General features: G+C 39.5%; 1 protein-coding gene across 2 annotated transcripts; it reads left to right on the top strand.

Moving 5' to 3' along the window:
* The first annotated feature begins 4,752 nt into the window (after window positions 1–4,752).
* Window positions 4,753–12,749, top strand: MGST1 (microsomal glutathione S-transferase 1). Of its 2 annotated transcripts, XM_074902215.1 has the most exons (4): window positions 4,753–4,877; window positions 7,265–7,412; window positions 9,502–9,596; window positions 12,070–12,702. In XM_074902215.1, exons 2-4 carry the CDS (start codon window positions 7,272–7,274, stop codon window positions 12,314–12,316), a joined length of 483 nt encoding a protein of 160 aa, XP_074758316.1. In that variant the 5' UTR covers window positions 4,753–4,877; window positions 7,265–7,271; the 3' UTR covers window positions 12,317–12,702. The 2 variants fall into 2 exon arrangements, with proteins under 2 accessions (XP_074758316.1, XP_074758317.1); XM_074902216.1 differs by lacking the exon at window positions 4,753–4,877 and having other exon boundaries at window positions 7,287–7,319; window positions 12,070–12,749.
* Window positions 12,750–20,075: the final 7,326 nt, after the last annotated feature.

The raw sequence follows: 20,075 nt of genomic DNA on the forward strand, positions 1-20,075 counted from the left end.
TGAGCGACAGGACCATTTAGCCTGTTGACATTCAACTGTGATATGAATCCAGTTAAGATTAACTGTGAGCAAAGGTTCAGACCATCATAGAGCAGTTCAGTACCCTCATGGAAAAATGAACTTGCTTCACTGGCTCTTTCACTGTCTTACATAAATACCTACATCTACACAAGTCTAAAAACCTCCCAGTATCATTTGGGAGCACTTTAAAAGCTAACTTTGTAACTTTACCTATTTATCTACAGACGTACCAGGTCTGTATGTTTACAGGTTATCTTCAACATCTGTAAAGCTGTTTGCTTATTTCCAGGAATCTCTTGTCTACAGAGATACCTTGGCAACTTCTTGACAGATACTTTTTATCATCTGTGTCTTCTCTGTAGCTCACTCAAACTGATTGTAAGCCTTCTGTGCACATGCGGAGTGGCACTGTAGCAAGAAATCTTCCAGTCTGCTCTTCAGCTTTATAATTTTCTTGTGCCTCCAGAGCAGTAGTACTATGACAAGGAAAACTACTGGACTCTTCTATTAATGATTCAATGTCTTAAAAATAATTTTGTTCTGTATACTTTGTCTGTTCAATATGTGAAGTGAAACTTGATAACCTTTCCACTTTTATGATGAATATTTTTCTCTTTCAGTGTTATTTTAAAGGATCAGATTTTGTTCTGCAAGCTGTATTTAATAATGCTTAACAAATAACCCTTCTCACTGGATTAGTTTGAAAGTAACTTACTATGGCGTCTGCAAAATCTGTTTTATTGTCATATCTGAGCATTGTAATGATACCGACTCTTTCACAACCTTTAATGATATACAATATATTGCTTTCCTAATAAAAACAGTTGTACAATCAAATAACATCACAAAAGCTGAGGTTAATGCCCTTTTCCCTTCAGCACAGCATGGAACTTTAAATACCTCACCACATATGCATTACTGTCAGCTGCAAAGGTGGTTCTGTGCTGGCAGACTTATTTTCAGAAGAGAGAGCATTGCTGCAGTGTTCATATACAGTGAAAGAGGAATCAAGGCAAAAAAATGGTCCATGATGTGCTTATATATAGACCTACTGAAAAGGTTTGCCTATATGCCCACCAATCCCTTTCTGAGTTGTTCCTCAGCTGGGACATCAAGCTGTGTAGAGCGACAGTCTATAGCTATTTTTCATGTGTTGGGAGTATTTTTTATGATATATCCACACCCTGACTTTTGATCCCTGCCTTGCACGTTCCTTGTAACAATGGTGCTACTTGATGAAAGACAGTAGGAACTTTAGAGGATAACCTTACACGTAGTCTCTTTAAATGACCAGTAAATAAGCTTTGTGGGGGTTTTGGACAATGTATTAACTGAGCAGACAGTCAGCAGATATGACCGCTCTTGTGCTTAGTGGGGATTGTATCTTTTCACCTTCTCTCACTGCTTGTTGGTCACCACCCACTGTGAGTGGTCACTTAAATTATATGCTACTGTTTCCATCTCATAAGTGAGCAGCCGGAATTCTAAAAAACCTCCAAATTCCAATACTGAGAACTGTTGTTCTTCAAACAGTGGCATGAATAAAAGAGATGGATGGATAGACACAGCTGTTTTGGAGTTAGAAGTTCAACCAAAAGGCAGCTTACTCCAGAGAAGCCTTCACTGAGCTTTACCCAGTAGAAGTGTTCCCAACTGAAGAAAGACCCTTTCCTGCTGTTCTTGGAGCAGTTCCTCAGAGAAACCAGACAGCAGTGTGAAATCTTCTGAAGCAGAAGCATGTGAATCACAGTGAAATTACATAGGTGTCAACATCTGATATAGTGAAAGTGCTTTCTAACCAGAGGGTGTAGATTTTAATGGAGTAGCACAAAACCTGACTCTGGTCCATTATACTAAATATTTTTATAACATTTTCCTTTTGGCATTTAAACAGTATTTCAGATTTTAAGTTAAATTATGGACTGAGTCTTAGTGTTCATGGTTTGTTTTATCCTGTAATTCATTGGTTTATTTAATGCAGGAGGCATAATTCATCAATTTTACAGAAGAGCTATTTGAGGAAACAACTAATTTATATTAGCAAAGAGGTGGTGAACAAAATCTTCAGGTGTGGTGAAAATGTATTGTTGATACCTTCTTTACCATTCTAATTATGGTGAATAAATGGAGACAGAGAAGAAGACAGAACAGAACAAGGCTGATCAATACATGCCTCTCCCCTGCCTTCCCTGCAGTCAAAAGAGAATGATTGCACTTATCTGGCCTTCTTGTTGAGTATCTGTTCCTTGCTGGAGGTTAAATGAAAAACTCTTGTATTCCTACTTTTATGCTGACCCTAAATTTGTGTCCTGATTCTACTGTCTCTGGCTACATGGATAGTTCTTCAAGTCAATGAGAAAATTGTAATGAAAAAGGGTTGCTCACACGAACGAGGTTTGCAAGTTCAAACCCTTCATGATCAGTATAACCCTGGGCATTGGGCTGATAAGGCATCCCTGATTTACAAGAGTAATCCTATTAGCATCAAAGGGACAATTCACATGAGTAACAACTGTGAGAATGGGCCCCTCAGGAGCAACTATCACCACAGTTATGTATCTAACCTCACTCAGATCACAGCAGTTTTCAACTGTTCTACAGGCACTTTATGCTGCTACTGAACTTGAGAAGCACATAGACCTTGAGCACAAATTCACTTCTGCTTTACTGACTATGGCCCCAGTTTTGCACTCTGCTTAGACACCTCTTCTCCCCACTCTTAAGTGGTCCAGGGTCTGCAAGAAATATTGGTTTTTCTTCTTTTTTCCACTCTTTCCCTTCCATTTCTCTCTGTCTTTATTTTTCTTTTCTCTTTTCTCATTTTCTTTTCTATTGCCCCCTATATTGTATCTTTTAAAATATTTTTCTCATCTTCCCTTTTCTTCATTTTTTTCCTTTTTTCTTTCTTTTTCTCATTTCCCTTCCCCTCCTTTGCCTTCCTCTCCTGTTCCTTTTTCTATCTTTATTTTTATCTTTTTTCTATTTTTTAACCATTTCCCCCCCTTTTCCTATTTTTTAATTATTTTTCTTTTTATTTGCTCTTTCCCTCCTCTTTTCCCTCCCTTCTTGTCCTCCTCCTGTCATCTTATCTTCTCTTTGTACCTTCCTTACAATTAGGGGAATTCAATGATAGTAGGAAAAAATTAATAAGGTGTTGGCCTTAAAATTCAAAACTGCAAACATATAAGCCTTCACAAGTTCAGAAGCATTTTTTAAGGTCACGTAAATCAATGAAAACTGCCAGATCTGTAAAACCGGAATGTGAAATCTAAAGGAGAGGATGATGTTTGTAGAATTTCTAGCTGCATTTCTGCTTCTCCTTATATCCTACCTGCAACTAATGAAAACGGCCTTTCTCCTGGCTTTCTGGTATTTCCCAGTCTAGTTCTGAGAACTCCGTCTAAATCAATTACCAGTTTTTTTTCTCAAGCATAATAATGTGGATTTAGTTTAACTCTGTTAACTTAATAGGTTTACCTTCTTTTTAAACTAGCTTTGGATAAGGATTAGATGCCAAACAAACAAAAAAGGCAATAGAAAATAATTATAGTTTTATTTCAATAGCCCTAATTACACTACGTGACTGGGATATATTATGTGTTGTACAAAAATTTATGAAGTTACAATTCTTGCCTTGAAGTAAGTTATGAGCTGCAGAAATGCTTCAATTTTAAAAAAAATAAATCCATTCCCTGGGATGTATCCATGCTCATGTGAGTTGTTTTGTTGACTTCAATGGAAATACTATTTGCTGCGTCCTTAGCAAGAACAAATGTTAAACACGACTTATACCATAGTTTAAAACCAGTTCTGACACTGCAGTCCTTGCTCAAATGAGTTTTGCTGTGTTAGACTATTAATAATAAGAGTTGCAAAGGTCTGCACACACAGGTATTTAACATGACGCGAAGCACAGAAGTATCAACGAATGCTTACTGTGTGTACAAGACTTGTTTTTCCATAATGATGGAGCTTTAAAATTTGTATCCCTTTCTGACTTCGTACACATCTTTAGGATTATTTCTGAAACCCTTACTGGGCACCTGAGTACATTTCTTTCTATCCTCTTCACTCTTGTTTATGATGAGCTGTCTAGTCAGAAGCATTGCTCTGGTTATGAGGAGCAGTGCTGTGGGAATAGCATAATTTTCTCTCAAGAAGCTCAGATATCAGTTTTCCTCCTTTCATCACATCCCAGTGCGCCTGAAGCAGTCTGTGGCCAGCCCTGAAGCTCCTCTATTTTGTGTTATACTTTGCAAAGCAACATGATGCATATTGATTGGAACAGCACCAATGGCTTGGCCATGCCAGCACTTTTCCTTTGGTAAAAGTTCAGATCCACCAAAACAATGCAGGGACCCAAAGTACTGAGACTGTGGGTGCTTTACATAGTTTTTCAGGTAAGCTTTGAGCCTGCTTGGGAGTTTGTGCAATCGCTGGTCATGGCACATCTCTAACGAAGCCCGTCTGGGTCACAATCTTTGGTCTCTGCCTCAAAGTCCAAGGGTGCTCAGAGAGGAGGGCTTTTTCTTGCTTGTTCTTCCTGGTCTTCCTTCTTTTCCCATCAGGTAACGTTTGCTGGGGCCTGGGCCTGCACCCTGCTGTTCCGGGGTGAGCCCCGCTGACGGACCGCCGCTGTGCCCACCCCACACCGGCCCGCGGCGACAGCGGCTTGTGGGGGCGGCAGCCGCCAGGCCTCACGGCGGGCCGGGCCGGGACCCGCCTCCGCGCGCGAGCGGGGCGAGGCGAGGCGGGGCCGGGCCGGGCCGTGCCCCGGGGCGGGCGGCGGCTCAGCACCCGGCCGGGAGCAGCGGGGTGGCCGCGGTGTCTGCGCGCTCCGAGGGGACAAGGGCGAGGTGCGTGGGCGCTGCGCGATGGCGGCTCCCGCCGCCGGGCAGGAGCGGAAGATCGGCGCCCCCCCCCCCCCCGACCCCCCCCGCCTTCCGGGCGCGAAACCCTCCGCGGGTGCGGAGAAGGGGCCGCGGGGCCGCGTTTTTCCTCAGGGGGCGCTGAAGCCTGCGGCCCCGCGCGGGGGGGGCCCGGTGCCCGCGGCGGCCGGCGGGGGCGGCTCTCCGGGGCTGCCCGCGGGCCGGGGCCTGCCTGTTGTGCGGGGGGAGCGCGGTGAGAGCGGCGGGCAGCTTTGCGAAGTGGAGGGGCCTGGGCGGGGGAGCGGCGGCCGCGCTCTGGTGCAGGAGTTGGCGGCAGGGCCCCGCGGCAGTTGAAGTGTGCATGGAGCGCGCTTCGCAAAGTTGCGTTTTAACAAAACACCAAAAGGGCGTCCGAGCGCTGATCCCTTTGCTTGCAGCTGCACACTCAGGCAGACAGTCACCCGTGACGGGAACGTGAGCGTAGCTGTGCTCCCGCCGAGGGCACAGCAGCTGACATCATTACCCACTTAAAGGCTCTTAAGACCCTTTACGTGCCATCTAGACTTGTGCACTTCACCAGGCCCGGTTTTTGCATCCGCACCAAGGGATTTTTGCATCCTCAGCTTTGCAGATCAGGCTGTTTGTAGTCCCCTTAAGCTGTTAGTATGTGGGTTTTTTCTGCATTTCTGCTGCTGTTAAAACTATGCATTCTTCGGTGTATTTCCTTTTCGTAGTGAAAGTAAGGCCTGGCTTTATGGGAGTTTGGAGGGGCCAACCCTACAAGTAGGGAAAATGGATAAATGTGTAGTTCACGTGGGAGGAACACAGAGGTGTTCGTGAACAGTTTCTCATTACTTTGCATAGATTTTGGGTGTGTTTTCAGCATAGCCTTAAAATCCAGTAGGGGAAAATGTTCCAAACCCATGGATTTATTTTTGTGGTGTGAAACTATGCAGGCTTTCTGTTGTAATGCAAAGTTAAAAATTGCAGTTTCTGTTAGTTTCTGAAAACAATCTTTGCCGATTCGGTAATTATCTTGAGAACTGTCATGTGAGACAAGGGAGAGCTGTACTGAATTTCCCATTGTCCCTAGACTCGGTGCTTGGCCCAGTGACCCAAGCAGTGTTTTAGAAAGGATAAAAGAGGGAACAAAATCCTATCACCACAGCCAGATAGGTCAGGGCAAGTCTTGATTTGTTTCACTGAGCAAACAGCTGCTTACCTCCCCACCAAGGACTTGTCTTCAAAACAAGAGTCTTCTATTGCTCTTGGCACATCTAGTTTTCCCTCGTTGGCTATAGCTGGCAGTGACTGCGTACTGAAAGCAAGATGAGAGATTGTTAGAGCTGTAGTTAAGTTAATACTAACTTTTTCATTACTATTGTTAAAATTACATCAGCAAATAATGATGTTTACTATAACAAAAAGTACATTTATTTTGGTCTCAACCAAAGACATACTGGTAAGACATACCAGTTTTATGGATTCCTACTCACTAAGTGCATGACTGAAGCACTTGATAAGGCAAAAGCTTTGCTTCATGCAGAGCACAAATTGAATGTGCAAGGGAATGTGCTTTTCACTTTATGTGCATTCAGTCCTCATCACATTCTTTATGGTGTTGATAAAAGGTGCTACCTCCATAGGATTATGGGTTTGGGTTTGGTGTGGTCTCATTGGAAAAAGATTTCATTAATTTAAACCTCCCGTGATAAAAGCCTAAATAGTTCTCTACTTTTTGTCATTACAACTTCATCTTTGCCAGTGAATCATGCTCAAAGCAATTTTTAAGAACAAGGTCTCAAAGGAGAAAAAATGCATGTTTAACTCAGTTTGATCACAAGTTGTTGCTGGGTGGGAAGATATTGGTTAGTTTGAAAGCTGAAGTGCAATTATAATTGTGTCATTTTACCAAAAAGATAAAGGTAGGCAATACTAATATCCCTCTTTAAACACTCAGTGTGTATGGTATGTCATCACACTCTTTCTATTCTGGTAACTGCTTAGGGAAATGCACTAGTTCAACTGAATTTGTCTGACATTGGTCTAACTCCTCATGTTATTTCAAAAGTGTACTAATTTCTGTGACTAAATTTTGTTTCTGCTATTACATTAAATATTTTGGTGGTTTATATTTTGACAGTTTAATAAGCAGATATAATGGAAGTGAAATATTAAACGATAATATAATGTCTCAAAGTATTCTATTATGCCATTGTGAAAATAAACTGAAGAAAAATAAATTTGTTTGAAAATGTACTTCAAAGTGGCAAAATTATGCTGTCATTGTAGTGATACTAAAAAAAGGCTGTTCTGAAGTCTTGTCAGAACTTTGGATTGCTATGACTTTAGCCTAACTTTAATATTTTTTAAAGGTTGTCAATGAAGAGTGGAGAAATGGCTAAAATGACCCAGTTAATTGACAATGAAGTCTTCCGAGCTTATGCTACCTATACCACTATTATTCTTCTAAAAATGATGCTAATGAGTCTTATAACAGCATACTTCAGAATCACGAGAAAGGTAAGAAATTGGGAATACTGTCTGGTAGAATAGATTGAAATTTGTATTGAAATATGGAGATATCACAGGTGTTTCTTTTCAGCTTTCAGATACTGTTCTTTTTCTTCCTCCTCCCTCCTCTAACGATATTCTGAGTTTGGTGTGCTGGTGCTTTGTTGGTCTCATGGCTGATGTCTTTAACCTAATTATGAGATAATGATGAGACTATATCTTATTCTACCCTTCTAAAACAATTCTGTTATTTCTAAATGAGAGTTTTTCACAACTGTAATTTCCACTGTCTTTCGCAGAAAGCTGGTGTCCAGGGTACCCAATTTATAAAGCAAATAAAGTGTGATATGGAGCCATCTTACATGGATAACCAACTACTAGGGTCAGAAGAGAGGATATGAAGTGGATTTTTATGCATCTATAACCCTTTCATCCAGTAATTCTAAAGCTCTTTACATTCCCTACTGTTTTAGCCTTCCCATTGCAAGTAGGTCATTATCTAAAAAAAATTGTGGTTTTTTTTCTAGAATGAGAGGCAGGCTGAAAATTTACATGGATTGCTGTCTAGGCTAGATAAGTATATGAAAGATTCACTGAGATTTACTAAGTAATGCAGAAGCTTCATCTATCTTAGGAGACAGTGCTTATGGAAAGCACTGTGGTGTGTTTGCGCTGTTCTTGGTCTCTAGGCATGTGCTTGTGGCCACTGTTGGAAACACTTGGTCCTGGACTGAAAGAGCCCTGAGATTGCCCCATATGGCTGTTCTAGTGATATCTGCTTCTGCCAGGCGGTGTGTGCTTCAAGGATTTTGTTGTAGTCCTTTTGCTGAAATGCTGCTTTCCTGCTTCCTGCTTGGTTCAAGAGCTGAACTGTTCTGTTGCTCATGAGGTCCTAATAGCACAACATTTGAGCTACTGCTGGCTTCTAATTGCTCTCTAGGTCTCTGGCACAGCTGAAGATTGAGTAGAGCACACAGCCTGTCCTGGGTGTTCAAAACAGGACTCAGATGTCTCTGTTGTAACCTTACTTCCTTTTGTTCTTGTGCAAGCACGTCAGCTGTACTGGTCCTGTATGTAGATCCAGTGGAGTCCTGTATTAATGCTCATACCATGTTATGATCCATATTTATGCAGGTGACAACAGGGCCTTCATTAATTTAGAGTACTTGATTTTCTGATCATAGACTAATATTACAGACAGACAAATTAGTAAAGTCATTTTTATTTCCTATTTAATATAAAAAAGTCTTTAAAATGTTAAGAAAAAATGAAGAAAAGCAGTTAGTGGAGCACGAGAAAGTAAAATGTTGCTCATTCTGATACTGATAACATGTTTCCAGAATTCTGAGGCCAAGGATATTTCACAGAAAGGGATCAAGGCTGCCTCAGAAAGCAATCATGTTGCTCCTTTAAAACCAAAAGGTTTTCTTGACTTATACTTCCATAGCCTGGACAGTCTACAGAATGCATGTGTTACTACATGTGTCAGCCAGGAGAGATCTACTGCAGTCTGCACTAACTGAATTAAATGTTGTTTTCAAGTAGTGTCTTACAGTATTTGGAGGTAGTAATGGGTCATATAAGTGGAAAAATTTGTGCCTGAGAGGAAAGGGAGAAACTTATTTGGTCATAAATGAGGATGGGAATAAGTCTCTTGGATGCTATTGCTGTATAGACTTCTGAAGAAGGAAGGGATCCAAAAGGGCTTTCAGATAATTTGTCAAGAATAGTGAAAAAGAGACTTAGGCAGTACAGACAGTAGTTCTACCTTGCGGGTCTCTATGTTCCTTCAGCCCACTGGCATTACTTCAGGCTGAGTATCAGTCATCTGCTGTGCTTGTCCATCTTACAATAAGGCTTTTATCTACATGCATAAATTACATTACATTAATTTTTCAGCATACAAGCTACATACAGGCTAGGCTCAAGAAAACAGTAATGCGGTGAACAATGTGTTATTCCCTGTGCATTTAACTTCAGGTAAGTTATGTGAGGTTATAGAGGCATTAGTACAAAGAGTGACCTTTATAGCAAGCTGCCTCTACTAGAAGAAACATTCTAGCTTCTAATGTCTCTTGTGTGTTTATGTTTGAAATAGGCATTTGCCAACCCAGAAGATACAGCATCATTTGGAAAAGGCGAGAGTGCTAAAAAATACCTGCGGACTGATCCAGATGTTGAACGTGTACGCAGGTAATGCGTAGTAGTCTTTAAACGTTATTTAAAATAGCAGGATAATACTAAATCAAAGAATTAATTTCACCCCATTCTTTTTGGCAAACCTCTGTGTGCTCTGTGTTGCTTTATGTAGTAATCTAGTATGTTAATTTGTTTAAATGAACAAACAATTCCACAGTCAAACGGCCAGCATGCATACTAAAAGTAATAAGTCATTGTCTGGTTATAATAACTAACTCTTGAATAGTACATGGAGGAAGTGGTGAGAAGATTGTAAAATATGACTGTAACTTAATTTAGTATGAAGTAGTATCCATTAAGTATAATTAAGTATAATTCAACTTTCTATATAATTTGGACACCTGTTGCAATAGTTGCATCTTTTCCTGAAGTGTAAATGAAATAACAGGGGAAGAGGAGTAAAACTGTGTTAGAGTCATGAAACTCCAGAGTTGTAATGAGAGTGTTAATCTGGCAAATAGCAGAGTGGGAGTCAAAGCCTGTGCTCTTTTTGCTGGACTGAGTCAAGGTTACTGCCCCATGTGTCAGTTGTACAGGAAGGTTGACCAGCCGTCTGGAAGAATGCTATTAATAGTATGGCAGTGTTCAACGTGCGGTCAGTCTATTTTTTTTCAAGCTTTGTGGCAGAATGTAAGATGTAGTTCAGTGGGCTACACGTTGCAGCTTATTTAACTTTATATAGCTGGTGGCAAAATTTCCTGTTACCAAAATCATAACTTTTGAGATGCTGTTTGATAAATCTGTACTAACAAGAAAAGCTTTAATGGAATGCTTTCCATACCATTATTCCTTAATGAAGCTAACAGTTTATTTCCTGTACATGTTTTTATACCAAAAACTTGAATGTGAACAAACTGTTCTCATTTAAACCACCATTTGGGAAGATCTTGAAAATAAGCTTTGATTTCAGAACAGTACATGCTTGCAAATGCAGATAACTGTGGTTCTGTGAAGGCTGGTATATTTCTGTATGTCTCTTCTGGATTAAAATCTGAGAAAGAAGAGTCTAATCGCAGTAAGCTGCAAAGATACTCTGAACTTTCCTTTTCTCCCTCTCAGTGGTTCAGGGAGTTCTTAGTTGTTTAATTTGCTGTTTGTTACATAAAAATGGGCACTTTTTGGTGAGGAGTAATTTCTTTCTATTTGTAAATTCTAAGAGGACAACTAAATTGATACTAACTTTACAACCAGATGCCATTTTAACTCAAATTGTTACATTAGAGAAATGACAACCTCCTCACAGAGTCATTTACACAGCTTAGATTTTTAAAACACTGTATTATCAAATCCTGTGTTGTTATTTTGAAGAGTTGGTCAGACTTCCCCAGATCTAGTAAGGCAGCTTGGTTCTAGTTATTTCATTGGTGTTGCAGCATCCATTTTTTCCTCCCAACATTGGTTCTTAATGGAAGTTTACTGTATTTTCTTTTGCAAGCTTCATGGCAACAGATAATGTCACAGAGATTTAGGATGGCTTCTCTGCTATATAAGTGACTGGAATTTGTTCTGTTTATGGGTGTAGAAAAGACATTACACTGAAGAGTGTAGTTTTTTTGTGAAAAAAAAACCAGAAAAGCTTCAGGATGTGTTTCCTTGTAATGATAAATGAGTTCAGAAAGCAGCTGCAAAACAGCACCATGTTCTGCTTCTAGTTGGCTGTGAAATTTGACATAATTAGTAAGTCTTAGAGGTTGTTTCAATCAGTAAATTTGGCTGGAAGTATGATTTATCTAAAGAGGTAAAGGGAGAGGGAAAGGTTTAGGAAGAGGCGTGAAAGAATACTTCAAGATCTGGAGTTCAGTCTCAACACATTTTTAGTAAATCATATTATGGTTTCAAAATTTCAAACATTTTTCAGCTATTTTTGTGCTTCGTAGTGAAGAAAATCAACCAAAAGCTGTCACACCTGTTAGATGCTCAAAAATAACATTCTTCAAGATGATTGAACTTCATGAAGATTTGATAGAATGTTTCATATATAGGATATTTCATATTTTCTTTATGGAGACTACAAATTGAATTTATGGGATTGGAATAGACCATCTGGGCCATGAAGTCTAGTAGTTGCAGTCACACTCATCCAGTTAATTGATACTCAGTTGAGAGAATCTACAAGAAAAATCCAGCTATCTGTCTTCTTCCCTGCCTTTTCTTGCATTCTTGCACACTCAGGTGCACTCATATACCTCATGTAAACTCCTAATATTAAGCAAGATCCTGGAGAAAAATAAAAACCTTTCAAACAGCAGATCAGAGGCTTAAAAATATGGGGTGCAGCAAAGGAGACCAGAGCAATGCCAGGTGAACATGTGAAAATCATTTCAGTAGCTGAATCAAGTCCCCCCTGCAGAGGAAGCCAACAGGGCTTTAACAGTAGCATGCTTTGAAGATGCTAGAGAATAATGAAGCTTGAAGTGGTTTATTTAACAAATATAACACTGTAAAACAACTTTGCTTCTTTCCCCAGAGGCCACCTGAATGACCTTGAAAATATTGTCCCATTTCTTGGCATTGGACTGCTGTATGCTCTTAGTGGCCCTGAGCTGTCCACAGCCCTGCTGCATTTCAGGATCTTCGCTGGGGCCAGGATCGTTCACACTTTTGCATACTTGATCCCTCTTCCCCAGCCTGGCAGAGGTTTGTCTTGGGCAGTTGGGTATGCAGTGACCATCTCAATGGCATACAAAGTGCTGAAGACATCGTTGCACCTGTAGCAGAGTCATAGCTTCTGTAAACGATTTGACATTCCATGCAAACTTTGCCACAGTGTATGTTAATGTCTTGAATGAGCCAGCATGAATTTTCTGTGGTGACTGGAATTCATTTTTTAACAGAGTCTTTTCATTCCTGTTCAGAAATAGTTCTTTTTGGAGGAAAAAAAATCCTCCCTGTATTCCCTGTTCATGGGCTGCATTGCCAAACGATTAGATTTGATGTTCCCTTTGCGATTTGTCAAGTGCTTACAATTCTAAACATGCGATGATGCTGTATTGATAGCATGTGTGGTAATTTTCTACAGATATACTATTTTTGGCTGTAGCTTTGAAGTCTAAATCAATAAAGACAAGAGTTAAAAAAAAAAACGTGTTTGTATTTTTGTTTTCATTCTGACTCTTCTCACTGCAGCCAGCAAATAGCATGTCACTATATATCAGGAAGAGATTCCAATCATACAGTTCTTTGAAGAATGCTTACCTTAATAATAAGATATAACCAGTAATACTAGGCTTGTTGTAAAAAATCTTTGATGAAATTGTTGTTTGTGTAATCCACTTTGGGATTAAAAAACCTAAACCATTGCAGCTCCATTTCTCTCAGTTGAATAGATTAAAAAGAAAAAAAAAATATTTGGGCTAAACTCCATTTAGTGACGCTGGTGAAAATTTGAAATAATTCTTTTTGTTGAAGTTATTCCAAACATAGGTTTCATGACTGGATAAAGTGTAAAGCCTTTTTTCTTTCATTTTTGAATAAATTCAGCATAAAATGAGTGACACTTGCAAATGTATATATCAGCTAATTCAGATGTGACTATATAATTAGTTTGCATGGCATACTGTCATAAATCATAGAATCATAGAATGGACTGGGTTGGAAGGGGCTTTAAAGATCATCCAGTTCCAACCCCCCTGCCATGGGCAGGGACACCTTCCACTAGCCCAGGTTGCCCAAAGCCCCGTCCAACCTGGCCTTGAACCCTTCCAGGGAGGGGACAGCCACAGCTGCTCTGGGCAACCTGTTCCAGTTTCTTACCACCCTCACAGGAAAGAATTTCTTCCTTATACCTAATCTAAGTCTACACTCTTTCAGTTTAAAACCATTACCCTTCACCCTATCACTACACTCCCTGATAAAGAGTCCCTCCCCAACTTTCCTGTAGCCCCCTTTAAGTACTGGAAGGCCACTATAAGGTCTCCCTGGAGCCTTCTCTAGGCCAAACAATATATTGCTGATAGAAAATTTTGATCTTTGCTTATCTATGATGTGTTAATTTGAAATATTTTCTTCAAAAACTTTTCCTGGCCTTTTTTGTTTTGGTAGGTGTGACTTAAACAATAGCAAAAGATTTCAAGAAAAAAGAAAAATGACCCAGAAGAGTCTTCATATCCAGTGTGCTGGTCATTGATAAGTTTTAAATGGCAGAAGTCAGAGTTTGGTTTACTTTCCTACCCCAGAAGCTGTGCTGCTAAGGGGTATCCCAGAGATGAGCTGTAGAGTTCTCTTCGCTGCCTCCATATGCCAAAGGGTTTGCTTTTATTTCACGTGGGAGCAGTAGTTGTAGTACCACAAGGCATATCACAGGAGGGCCTAGCTGTCTACCCACAGTTGTGAGAGGGAAGTTCATGCACTGTTATGTTAGGCTGTAAGTGAGAAGCAGCCAGAGGAGTCAGGAAGGGTACAGATAGACTGGTTTAATCTGAAGAAGGGAGATTTTTATTGCAGTTCAAGGATAGTGTTTAAATCATGTCTACTAAACAAGAGAATGGTGGGACTTGAAATCAAGAAGTTAACATTGATGTATCAGAAATTAAATCTAACTAAAATTGAAATAATGAAGAGCTGGATCCTCTAGAAGGAGAATGTTTAAGAGAGGAGGACTAAAAGGAGAATGTTGTGGAGCTTCGGATCCTAACATGGCAGAGTAAGCACACGTCAACACCTGTGGATTACCGGAGACTCCAATGGGAAATGCAGGCTTTCATGTTTCTTCTCACATATTTCTCCACCACTCCCAACCTGTGCTGTTTTCCTCATATTCCTTCTTTCTCTGCTAGCTTTGCATGCCATCTTGAGACCAGCTACCTTGGACAATATCATTGTAACAAGGTAAGATTGTCCATCAGCCTAGTTTGGGAAGGACTAGCAATGGAGGGAGAAGGGGCCCAAACTAGTCATTGTCAGAGTCAACCTGCCAACCTGGATTGATTGCTCTGTGGCTACTCTTGCCTCCTTATATTGTGATACTAGCATCTAAAGCTGTATTTTCCTCACTTCTTTGTAGCTTGTCTTTTCTTTCAGCTGTGTGTCTTTCTATCCATTTAAAACAGTGGGAAAGTAGCCACCATGCATAGGAACCCATTTGAAATTCAGCAGCGGAGGGAGTCCTTTCTTTTAGCATCAAAAAGGCTCTTCTGACAAGCCTAGTTGTCATTGCCAGACATATGCAGGAACAGCATTTTTAACTCCTTTTGCATCAAACTTCCATACAGAAATCTCATTCTGAAGAGAAATACCTGGAGCCTGTCTTTATTTCTGTGATCTTACATTTGAAACAAAACTAGTTTTTAAATCCCTTCCATTTGCTTGGTGGTTTCAAAACCCTGAGCATACACTAGCTATGTGCTGAGAAGTTAAAAAGATAAATGGAAACCCTTGGAAGTACCTAGAGTGATTCAATATTATTCTGTGTTTCTCTTGCATTTATTTTAAACCTATATTTTATTTTCCTTTGCTCCCACAAATACCGTCTGTTCATCTGGGTGGGGTACGTGCTGAATCTGGGAAATCTGCCTTACCAGCTTCAGTCAAACTGTGACTGCCAGCTCCATGGAAGTGTGTTGGAGTGGTCCTTGTCAAACAGCTCTTGCATATCTGCAGGCCGTGCCTTAGAGAGGTATACTGTACCTGTTGTACAGCTGTAAATTTTAAAAGGTTAGCTTATTTTCATGAGGAGAACTAATAAAAGGAGTGTGTTAGTTGAATGTATTACTGAGCTAAACTGTATTTTCATCTTTTAAAATATGCACACATGGATTTCCGACTGCTTTATCAGGTTCTGTTACAAAATCTTTAAAATAATCTGTAACTGATGAAGCAACTGACTGTTATCAGCAGGTATGCTGCTTTTGACCTGGTGAAAGTACAGACAAGGCTAGTCCACTGTAGACATATAAAAAGAGGTCAAACCAACATCTAGGCTTCATTTCTGTTTATTATGCCTGTTATTCCAACTACTAATCTTAGGCAACTGGAGAAACTGAAGTTTTCTTCTCTCTGCCAATTATTCCTGGCATTTTATATTCTTACTTCTCCAGAGTACTCTGTATCTTTGAAGTAGCTCTAATAGTTGACCATGAGGTACTTTAAAATGCTAGCTGGCAGCTTGACCTAGTTAGTTGATTTCATCTCTTGAGTGAATTTCATGGGCTGCTTCGTTTACAGAAGTGTAAACGTGTGAACAATTTCTCAATTTAGTTTTCAACTCTAGGGGTAAATGCTTATGTGGCTTTGGCCAAAGTTACTTTGTCCTCATTTTCATGTCTGCAGACATAGGCAGCTGGAGGCAGTGAGTTGTTGAGAGGACTAGTGACTGTCAAAGATGTCTGAGCTAGGACTTAACCATTTGAGCATGACTTCATGTCCTTTCACAACAAAGCAGGTGTTTAAAACGATAAATGATATATTAAATGTTTCCTTGCTTTTTCAGAAGTAAGTGTATCTCTGAACATCACTGCCTTCAAGGTATTTATTTCAAGAAGCTCTGTCAATGTTTCTGAAAGTGATGGAATTGCATAAGTCACCAAAATACAGGAAAAGAAAAGCTTACACTCCTAATTCAAATCACTTTGGGGTTTCAAAAAATTTTCTAGTCACCTGAAGCCTGTTATGGTCATATGCTCCATGCTGTGTCTCTTCCTGGTTATTTGTATTTGCAGAAACAAATTAAATCTAGATTTTTACTGGAAAATGCTTGTAATGTATGTCCTTTCTAAAAGCTAAAAAGCAAGTCTTTAAAAATACCGTTTTAGAAGTAATACAAATATTATCTGTTATTACTCGAACTAACATGTTTTTCATTTCGAGGCTGAAGTTTAGGAAGAACTTTTCTGTTTTCCAAACCTTGTCCTGCCAACTGAGATGGCATAACAAGTGCTTCATAAAAGGTTGTATTGATATATATTAAAATACTCTCATGATTAAATACCTCCAGCTGTTGGACACTTAGAAAAATACATCCTTGTGATTCACTTTAAGTGAAACAAAGCAGTATTAGTTAAATACTGATTTTCAGATTTCCAGATCTTGATTAGTTACTCCTACTCAGATTTTGAAGGCTAAAATTGATATTAGCTCCTTCAGTCTGACCTCTAGTGGAAAATATGCCACAGAGTGGCTGCCCTTCTGCTGAGGTTAGTTTAATCACAGCGTGAGTTCCTGAAAGGTGTGTGATCTCCATTCAGAGACTTTGGGAGACAGGCATTGATTCAGTCTTTTCTATGATATTGTTTCTCTCTGGAATACATGCATGCTAAAACTAGTCTTTAAAAACAGCATAGGTTGTTTTTGTTAGCTTTGTGGTTTGTTTTTTTTTTGTTGTTTTTTTTTTTTTTTTAATCAAGACAGTTATTATTAAATTATCGCAGTGCAAGGAGAAATATGAAATACTTTAAGCAGGTGCTTTCCTACTACAAAGCAGTCTGCTTTTTACTACTGTACACTCTTGGAAAAACAGAAATGTAGAGGCCCTTTCCACATGTAAAAAAAATACTACTCTTCTGTTTTAAAAATAGGCATGAGAAATGTGAGGTATAATGTCTGAAGGTTTTTCTCTGTACAACAGTGCTAATTAAGTGTTTTTAGGAATATATGTTATGGTAAATATGCACACATGGGACTGTATTCTGCACAAAGACTTGCAGTGTATGAAGTTGTATCCATGATCCTATGTCATAAATTCTGTGAGTAGTATTACAGTGATGCTGGGCATCCCTTGCTAGCCTGGAGTGAAGCATCTTGAAGTGGATACCTATAAAAGAGTGGAAAATGACATCTCCAGCATTCTTGCTTCAAAGCCTACTGAGTTGTAATATGGGCGGGGGAATGGTGGCTGACTTCTATTAACTAGTCAGCCTCCATTCCTTGACAGCATTTCCAAGTACTGACCTGCATGCCAGGTGGCTGCTTTTGCCATGGAAACACATTTAAAAGTAAATTATTTCTCTTCATTGAAGGACATTATTTTAGCGGAAGCCACATAATCTCCACAATTGAACGCTTTTATATCTAGTCTTTACTGGTTGATCCCGGTGTGCACCATCGCTGACAGCATCTTTCTTTTATTCTACATATCATGTGTTGGTGGACTTTTGAGAGAGCTTAAGAAGAGGAAGTTCCAAGAAACCTGTCTTTTTAAAAAAAAAAGAATAAGGGTGTTTGTTTCATGGGTACTGCTTGTCCAGTGATGGGGAATAAAGTAATGTCAATCCTGGAAAAAAAGAAAAAAAGGGAAAGGGAGGACTAAAAGGAGGAAAATACTTTAATGGTGGTTTAGCACAGCACCAAGCAGCAAACTGGATGAAGACCAGTAGAAGTGTTATAAGAGAGACAGGTAGCTTTCTGCTTCTGTGGTTTTATTTTATAAACCCACTTTACTATCTCTATTTAAAATAAGCTTATTTTTAAGAATGTTTTCCCTTGTGCATCAGTCATTACATATTTGCAAAGAGGATTATAAGTACCTCAAATCCGAATGGAGAGTACCCATAGGCTGGGTCAATTTAGTAGATAATTCTGTTTAATCAGTGGCTCCTTAAGGCACTTGTGTCATACAGACCACTGCTGTGGGAGGCAGGACTTGACATTGTGTGATTGTGAAGAATAGCCTATGAAACTGCCCCCAAAATGACATCATACCTACAGCACTGGAGAGTGTGATTTTTTTTTTTTTCATGGAAAGTCATATATGACACTTATTTTCAAATTTATGGAAAAGTATCCATTTTCACTACAATACATTCATGGAAATCGGAAAGGACCTTTAGAGCAAGGGTGAGTTTGTTTGGGAGCTGGGCAGGAAGAGTTCAGATCTGTAGTTTGTCCTACATTTCTTGGAAGAATTTCTGAGCTTCATCTCTAACCCTCATTTCAGAGAGGAGCTGTAGGGATTGGTGTATGTGGAATTGCCACAAAAGTGCTCCAGGTTGGTTAAAATTCTTATTCTCTAGGTGTCTTAAGAGACCTCTGTATAATTTCTATAAAGGTATCTTTTTTGATAGAAAGGGACCCTACAGACTCAGTCTTCCTTAACAAGCCTGCAGTTATGTTCTAGCTTGCCATGACTGCTTAATTTATTTGACACTGCATAACTATAAAACACAAAGTTGTTTACTATGGGATTTTCACATTAAACCTGTGCGCAGGTGTGGTCTGTTTTATAGGCTGCATTTCTCAGACGGCAGGGCTAGCAACTTAAGTATTCTTCATGTGGGTGTCCCTCTGTACTCTTAAAGGGATGTTTTCATAAGAAAGATCCAGTCTTTCTTTTCCCTTTCTTTAATTTTGAGCTTCTTTTCAACCTTTCTTCATTCCTGATAAGAAATGAGCGATTCTCTCAGATCCATAGGCGTGGCAGTAGGTTTTTCCTCCCTCTGCTCGTTCTTAATTTCGTGCATGGTACCACTAGATGTCCCTCTTTGGCTTTTTTTATTAGGTTTTTGGACTGGGCCTGTGAAGAATAAGGTAGCTGTGCTCTGCATCTCTGGCAGATTGAGTTGTAGGGGGAAAGTATTTAGCTTTAAAGAAGAAATTTATAATGGATATTAAGGCCAAATAGTGTCTCTGTACAGTAAACTTGTACTAAGAAAAACTTACGGAAAAAGTGAGCTTTGTGAAAACATTATTTAACCTGTTGCTGAAGCATTAAAATGTTTTGTTTTGCTTTTTAAAATTAATAAGGCACCATGTAACTGCAACATCTGAATTCTTCTATTGAGGTTCCTAGAGAACTATGCAATTTATATTTTAAGTGTCTGCTATTGGTTTTGATAAGTAAATACATTTTACGATTTGTGATTAGCAGTAGGGTAATCTGAATGGGACTGAGGCTGTTCAAAAACTTGAAGCGAGTAAAGAAGCAGAAATAAAACTCAGAAGGTGTGTCTGTCTGCCACAATATCCAGAGGAGAGACTAAGCAGAAATAGTTTACTTGGAAGTATCTCAATTGTTACAGATTTCACCTTGGGAATTTAAAGGTGCTGTAAAAAATGTTGCTTTTATTTATACAAAACTGGGATGCCCTATAAAGCAATGTGTGCACAGCAGATTTACTTGTCACACGAAATGTCAGGAAAGTGGTGGGGGGCATCTCTGAGTGATCCACTTGGCACAGAGGTGGAGTACAGTGTCAGCATAATGAATAGGACCTTGCTTGGTGGATGGAAAATATTTTTAAATTGAGTTTCTATTTAATGGATTTGAACTTTTCATGCCCAATTACCTTTTTGCTGAAAGAGAACAATAATAATAATAATAAAGTGCAAAGGTTCAGTTTCATTCTAGAAATGGGGAAATGTACTTGGAGAGCTGTCAAAAGGCACAGTCAGATCTCAAGAGCATGGAGCAAGGTAGCTAATGCTCTGGAGCAGATGTCCATCAACTTCTTTTGTGGTGGTGTATGTTCTTGTCAATGGTAATATGACAGAATGGGATGCATCATGTGCAGGGATGGATGGCAACAAATCGTTGATTAAGTT

Source organism: Athene noctua, chromosome 3 (assembly GCF_965140245.1).
Source record: "Athene noctua chromosome 3, bAthNoc1.hap1.1, whole genome shotgun sequence".
Lineage (NCBI taxonomy): Eukaryota > Metazoa > Chordata > Aves > Strigiformes > Strigidae > Athene > Athene noctua.